The following is a 7,674-nucleotide window of genomic DNA, read 5'->3' as shown; positions in this document are numbered from 1 at the left end:
GGTAGTCAACCTAACCTCTGCTACCCTTTTGTCCTAATATCCCAACTACTTGCATTTTTAGGCTTCTGTGACTCCCAGGTTTCTCCCTCACTCTTTGCACGGACCATCCAAATGGAGACAATACATTTCCATGGGTGGTGGGGTAGGAAAAGATTCTACATTATCAAAATGGGGTAGACATTTGGGAAGAGTCTAGAACTATTTTTCTGGTTGCTCAAGGGTTTGAACACTTTCTGTTCTGGGTTCCAATATATGTCACATCAAACCCAAAGTTCTGGCATAATCAGTGTGCCAGTTGGGGCCCTGGGGCCCTGCCTTAGTATCCTCTGCCCCGTGTGTACCAGTTTGCTTCAGGCTAGCAGGAAGTTTCATTTTCCACGTACACCAGAAGAGGATATGAAAAAAAAAAAAAAAAACAGCTGTTGTGGGGAGGGACAAAATCCGGCCCTTCCCCAGTAGCTGGGGTAGGTGTGAAAGACTTTGGAGATAAGGAGGCTTCTTTTTTTCTCACCACTGGAGAAAGGGGCTATGGAGAGGCAGCTATAGCCTAAGAGGTTTGTTTGTCCAAGGGATGTTGTGGAGGGGACCACCCCCAACAGAGATCCAGACTACACTGCCTACTTCCAAGGTTCTTTCCTCTTCTTAGACAAGAGGAGTTGGGGGGGGGCGGAAATTGGTGGCCTCTGGGGTCATCACTCAGGGGCCTAGGATACTATGTAAAAAGGCAAGACCAAGGGAGCGAGGCAGTTAGGGGCAGTTTCCTCCAACCTTAACTTCCAATCCCTGTGTGTTAGTCACTCAGTCGTGTCCGACTCTTTGCGAACCCACGGACTGTAGCCAACCAGGCTCCTCTGGTCCATGGAATTCTCCTAGCCACCATGTCCCAACTCATTCCTACACCTCTCTCCTCCACTGTTGGGACTGAGCGTCCTTTCCATTAACCTTTTAGTTACCACCTCGACGCACAGACTTTTCTACATCCTCCCAAGCAGTCAGCCCCGCGCTGCCCAGCACCTCCGTCTCCCCCCTCCCCCGTAGGCCCGGCTTTCCGCTTGGGTCCGGAGAGGTACTCGCCTCCCAGAGCTGTGGGGCAGGGGTGGGGGTGGGGGTGGCTGAAGGGGCTCTTCACTCCTTCTCGGATCTCCGCTGTAAAAACTGAGCGGCATGGCCCAGGCATGCGCAGCGTCTTCGGGCGCATTGTGATGGGAACTGCTTCTCCGAGTCTCTACAGAGACTCCAGAGTAACCACTCACCGCCCCCCCTCCCCCTCGCAAGACCCCTCTGCTTTAAGCCAGACGCACAAACGCACAGACAATGCAGCTTTTCTTTCTTCTTTTCTTTAAAAAGCTGGCTGCAGCTTGAAAGGCTGGCCCACGTGAGGACTGGTGTATTTCTATCGATTCCGTCTCCCATGTTGACAAACGCCAGCACCGAGGCTTTGCAGTCCGCGGCTGCAGTTTGCAGTGGAGCTAAGCGGTGTGCGGCTTTAATTCCACGTCAGATCAACTTTGATCAATATCCCCCTACTGGCCCAATTGGAAAAGCCCAATTCACCACCGCTGAGCCTTTTCGCTCTTTCCTTCTTTTTTCCCCTCTTTAGACCCACCATCTTCTGAGGGAGAAAAGTCTCAGATTTTCTTTTAATTTATTTCTCGCTTTCTCTCTCTCTTTTGTTTCTTTGGGGGATTTGTTGGTTTGTTTTCTAGTGTTTTGTCTTTTTCATTTTTGTTTTGTGTTTTTATTCTCTCTCTCTCTCTCTCTCTCTCTCTCTCTCTCTCTCTCTCTATCTGTCTTAGTGATAGGGAGGGAGGTCGCTTTGGCGAACCAAGCTTGCAGCCAATGAACCCGCCTTCCAGATTGGTGTGAAGACAGAAGTGAGGTGGGGGGCGGGGAGGGGGTGTGAGAGAGCCTGGGAGCGAGAGGGAGCGAGAGGGGGAGCGTGAGAGAGAGAGAGAAGAGAGGAGGTGGTGGAGGAGGAGGACTAGTGTGGGGTGAAAAGGAAGAGTGAGCGAGAGCAAGTTGAGGGGAGGGGGTGAAAGAGCCGGCGAATTCTTTTTCTTTTTCTATTATTATTTTGACGACTCCCGAGTTGCGCCCATGCTCTTGTCAGCTTCGTTCTAGGCGTAGCATGGCCAGGCAGAAGAAAATGGGGCAAAGCGTGCTCCGGGCGGTCTTCTTTTTAGTCCTGGGGCTTTTGGGTCATTCTCACGGAGGATTCCCCAACACCATCAGCATAGGTAAGCGCGAGCCAGTCTGCCGGTCGGCCCGGGCTCTCCGGCACCCGAGCCCGCTGCCCTGGCGCGGCTACCGGGTCCCTGTCCTGCATGGCCTGGGAAGGGACTGGGGATGGGGATCGGGCAGGAATCTCACGGGTCTGAACCCCAGAGAGCTGGCTGGTCTGGGGAGCATCGGGAACCGGAGAGGTGGTCTCCTGGGGCTGGGGCTGGGGGTAGGCTGCCGGGTTTTCCGAGCTGAGCGGAGCCGGGGACGCCTGCAAGAGGCTGGGAGGCTGCAACCCGGCGCAGAGTCGCGGCTTTTCGGCTCGCTGCCCCGGACTTTGCCATGGCGTGCGTGCCGCCGCTGCAAGTTGTCCCGGGGTGATGCCGCCTGTCTGGCTGCGCTAGGGCGCGTAACCTGGTCCGGGGCGCCCCGTCCCGCGTCTCCGGGTCCCGAGAGACCGGCTAGTGCTGGGGGAAGTGGAAACCCACTCTGCATCCCCCAGACCCGGGCAGCCACCGAGGTCGGTGGCGGATGGGGTAGAGGCAGGGGTGAGACTAGGAGCTGAGCCAGCGAGCGGCGAAGTCACGCAGCCCACGAATTCATGAATTGCCGCTGTGTCTGTCTGGAGTCTGGCTCCCGGGCGCTGGGAGGGAGTTCTCTCGGCTTCTGCCTGTATTTACTAGTCAAGAAGTTCGAATTGTTGCCAATTACAGAACCCAGCCCCTGTATTGTCACGGGGTGGAGGGGGCTGTGGGGAACAGGATAGAGTAGCAGGGGGAAATGAAATTGTTTTTCTCTCCAACCTTTCCCTTTGTGCCAGTAAAGGATGAACCAGCTTGTGGAGATGGGAGGTATGAGGGAAGAGGGGACAGGAAGCTACCGCCTGAGAAAGAACCAAGTCCCACTCTTGATTCCATCGTCCGACCCCCAAAGCAGGCTCCTCGGCCCTCTTTCCCCATGGCCCCTTTTCCCCAGCCTCTCCTCTGACTCTCTGAAGGAAAACTAGGTTTCTCTTAGCCAAAATTTGAGTTCGCAAGAGTCATCAAAGACACACAGGTTGAAAATCAAAATCATCGTCGTGCACCCGGGTACCACTGAGAGGGTATCGCCCATCTGTAGTGCTCCCCAATTTCTCACGGCTCCTCGGGGGGAGGACATAAGCCAAATCTCAGTTCCCTTTGCTTCTAGGTGGACTTTTCATGAGAAACACGGTGCAGGAGCACAGTGCTTTCCGCTTTGCTGTGCAGTTATACAACACCAACCAGAACACCACCGAGAAGCCCTTCCATTTGAATTACCACGTAGATCACTTGGATTCTTCCAATAGTTTTTCTGTGACTAATGCTTGTAAGTAGATCTGCTTTTCCTCCTTGTGGGACCTGGGGACCTCATTTGCATTTCGCTTATGGGACTTGGGGTCTGCTGTCCGTGCTGGAGGGGGGCTGATTGCCCCAGTAGACATTCGAGGGGCTCGAGTCAATTCAGGTTTCACGCGACATAAATGAACGCCAGAGGATCCTGCTGAGGGAGGGACTTAAGGCTGTACACAAAACTCTGTCGTGAATAATGTTTGATGCAAAACTTTCATTTTCCTCCCCGCTAAGCTGGCGCTGCCTCCCCCGCCACCCCCTCCCCTTTCTTTTCCTTTGGCTGGGGGAAAAAAAAGGAAAAAATAGCATAGTTGTTCAGGGAAATTTCTTCTGATGGGATTAAAGAAAGAAGCGTCTCGATTGAGTCAACTCAGGATGTACATTACTTGACTGTTAAAGCTAGCACCTGGCTGTAAGAATGAGCTGAATTTGACAATCACTATGTAGAAGGCAAATAAGAGAAATTCTGCAAACAAGTGACCTTGAGGGACAGATCAGGCTGGGCTCCCTGGTTTCTTTCTGCCCTAGAATATCACCTTTCTTACTGAGAGAGCCCTGATAGGAACTGATAAGACTGCAAACTGATTACGAGTGATGAACGCCTGGCAAACTGAAGGGAAGGGAAAAGTGCTCAGAGGACTCTCTGGAAAAAGCTACCTCTGTTCTGTCTCCCCTAGTGGTGTTTGCTCCCTGCCCCCATGGTTAAGGACAACACAGTTCTTAACTTAGAGCAAAAGGTGGAAGGGGGAGGTTGCAGCAGGAAACTGGATATCAAAAGGGAGCAATTTCATCAGCCCCAAAGCTGCTTCTGAAAGAGCTAGTTGTGCCCTGTGATTGTTCCCATGGAAAGGGGACATTTTAAGAAGTAAAGCCACAGGAACCCAGATGACTAATAGCCTGTTAGACACAGGTTTTTCTGGAATGTTTTATGAGAAAGACTGATCATTCTTCATCTAAGCTTATTTCATGAAAAGTTTTTGCATCAATGAAGGTGATGATGGCAAAAATATGTTTTGCTGTTATGGCTGGTGTATTTGGGAATTTTTGACTTTTGATTTTCTTTCAGGGGAGAAATGATATTTGTATTTGGTTGGGTAAAACTTTGTATATGACTTTCTTCAAATGCTTCTGCCTCAAAGGATATGTGATTTCCAAAAACTGTTGACAGGGTCTCCAAGGCCATGGGTTCCTTGGATTTGAAGACTTAGGTCAAGGGGATGGAGGTGAAGTACTTTGCAAGAAATGGTGACAGTTATCAGCTTTAAGAAAATTTTCTGAAGGTACAGATCCTTATAAGAACATGTTCTGAGATGCTCTGTATTTGACATTCTTTGGCTTTCTGACATTGACAAAAATAGGAGCTTATTAATTCCAGCTAAGTGTGAAAGTTACAAAATGTCTGTCTATACTTTGCATCTTATTTTGGTAATCCCAGCCTGTCTTCTATAGCACACTTACAACACACATCTGACTCTTAATCCTGCAGCACTGTGATCTTGTCTAGAGGCTGAATCTCAAATGCAGCTTCCTAAATATCAATTAGAACAGATTCAAAACCAAATACATGAAACTACCTGGATTTATTACTATTAATAATGAATAACATTTATTTCAACTCACTTTAGTGCCTTTCCACTGATGAGGACTGAGATAAAGAGTGCTAACTGACTTCTCAGGAATGACTGATTTCCAAGGGTTTTGGTCTTATTTTTTATGGGCAAATCAGATTGGCACTCACCAGCCCAGGGCCATCAGAACCCTACTCAAGGAGCATTCAGGAAATAATCCTTGCCATGAGAAAAGCTCAGGTTTGAGAACAGGCAGTAAGTCATCCATATTGGGTGTTGAGTTGCCTTAATGACTTATCTCTCAGGGCAATAAAGGAACAACCATGAAAGGAAAAGAAGTTGATCAGAAGCCCCTACCCTAAGTCCACAGCACTTCAGCTTATAAGCTTACAAGACTAGGTTATGGCTGGGGGCTTGAAAGTGTGGGATAAAGGGTGTGGTTCACTGGGCAACAGGAAAAACAAAACAGAAAGGTGACCTTGCCCTTAGTTATGCCAAGTCCACACATATGCACACACTGACTCACACAGGAGACATTTCCAGAAACCAGAGATGTGTACCCAGCTGCCTGTTGCACACTCAGACTTTACAGCTCAGAAGACAGAGGAAGAAAACTCATCTTCTCTGGTCCCCAAAATAGTCCTCTCTGAATGTCACAATCACTGAATGGGGGCCAGATCTCAAAGCTGTCTCCAATAGATAGTCTCTGAACGCAGAACACAATCGTTTCATAGGGCCAGGGAAGCCCTGTAGGTGGATCTCATTTCTTGGCCTGGCCTTTTTCTCTTCGAAGTGAAGATCACGTGACACAGACGTCAGCACACAATACTAGTTTGGCACTAGAGACTGGCAGGTGATCCTGGTTCCATTCTTACAATTGATTGCACTATGGCGCAGAAACAAAAAAACCCTGGATCGTCTGGCCTGCCCCTCCCTGGAGATCTAGGGAGAATTTGAGAAAACCCCAGATGAGTCCAAATCTGGTCACCCAACTCTCCTATCTGATTCAATATGGAATAGAATGGCAAAACTTAAAGACGTTTTCCCCTCTTCCTATTCAGAATTCCTTGTTTCAGCTTCCCCTAACACTAGAATTGATTTCTTTCCATGATCTTTCCTGTGCCCTCAATCTTGGGGCAGCACACACTTTTGAGGACACAGGTATTATGCAGGCAAACAAATATGCCAAAAATAAACAAGTGGTAATGCCTCCTGTATGTGTCCCTGCTCTCTCTCCATATCTCCTCCTCCAATGTATTCAGAGAGTTTCCTTGCAATGAATCCCAGGCATCAGTTATTTAAAGACTTCTTCACCAACAACCATTTTTTTTTTTTTTGCACAACTTCCAAGAGGTTTGCTTAAGACAGACTCCAACTTCATTCCGCATCTTAAGAGGCCAATAAAAGCATCGCTGGCTTTGAAAGGTGGTTCATTGGGGATCTCAGCTCAGAGGTGAATTGAAGTTTATCAAAGAGGCTCATCTGATTTGGAGCACATGTTCTTATTTCACAGGGATTAACTGAGTTTGCTGCCTTTCTTTTCAATTTGGCCAGGTAGCCCCAGAAAGAAGGATGGTGTGAATAGTATGATTCCAGGACACATGCCTTCAGGCACACACAGGTACCCCTACACACGTAGTCAGTATTCATGAAAAGAGATGTACACACATGCTTTACATTGTACACACGTCTGTTCTTTAAAAACTAGATTTGATCATTATAAGGCTTTCGGGGAATGTGGCAGCACCCAGGAACTGCCGGGTCCCCTTGGGGTGGCTTGCTTGCCCTGGTTCCTCAGGAAATGCCTCCGATTCCCTTGAAGTCTCCTCCTGTGTCTTGCTGCTGTGCACTCGTAGTGTACTCCACACTACATCGCCCCAGCCTCTGCAGTGTCAGCTCATTAGCACACAGATCTCATATTCCCTCTCCGCACTGTCATTGCAAAAATTGCTGTTGTACACCTTTACAGCCAACAAATGTGCTCGTGGATTACACACTGTTTGCAAGAGGCAAGGAAAAGGCAAATGTAACCTTAAAGGTTATTCACCACAGAATTGTGCTCTTAACACACTTGGCTTAAATAAAAATCTGTTGATGGAGGTGCAGTAGTGATGGGGGGACTGAGAGTGGGACTTAGGAGTGCAGGCTCTAATGGAGCCCCAGGCAAAATCCCTTTGGCTGGTGAAATGTACCTCATCAGCTGCAAATTTGTATTCCATTAATTTTTTTCGAGCCATTTGAAATATACCTGCTAACTGAGAGCACGCTCCTTTTTAACTGAGCGCATTTTGCTACCAAGTTAAGTGTCCTTAGCTGAGACAGGTTTCCGTCTCTTGCCCACAGAGTCACAATCTAATTATCTCATTATTCTAATTGTCAGGTTCCATTTAACTGTTTAAGTCCATTTGGGAAAGAAATGTCTCTCCTGATCCTATTCTCTGCTCTTGGGTGGGTTTTGTTTGGTTTGCACTTTACACGTCATCTTTGGAAGCAGGGTGAAGACCCATGATATCCTG

At 48.6% G+C, this 7,674-nt stretch overlaps 1 protein-coding gene across 2 annotated transcripts in view; it reads left to right on the top strand.

Moving 5' to 3' along the window:
* Positions 1-1,308: 1,308 nt before the first annotated feature.
* GRIA3 (glutamate ionotropic receptor AMPA type subunit 3) overlaps positions 1,309-7,674 on the top strand; it is a 294,601-nt gene continuing 288,235 nt past the window's right edge. For both annotated transcript variants that reach the window (XM_081567079.1, XM_081567080.1), the window contains exons 1-2: positions 1,309-2,237; positions 3,409-3,567. In XM_081567079.1, coding sequence (XP_081423205.1) covers positions 2,129-2,237; positions 3,409-3,567 — 268 coding nt within the window. In that variant the 5' untranslated portion in view covers positions 1,309-2,128. The remainder of the gene's footprint in view (positions 2,238-3,408; positions 3,568-7,674) is intronic.

Source organism: Giraffa tippelskirchi, chromosome X, assembly GCF_054371585.1.
Source record: "Giraffa tippelskirchi isolate mGirTip1 chromosome X, T2T-mGirTip1v1.2.pri, whole genome shotgun sequence".
Lineage (NCBI taxonomy): Eukaryota > Metazoa > Chordata > Mammalia > Artiodactyla > Giraffidae > Giraffa > Giraffa tippelskirchi.
The sequence above is the reverse complement of the archived record's forward strand: the minus strand, read 5'-3'. Positions and strand labels throughout refer to the sequence as shown.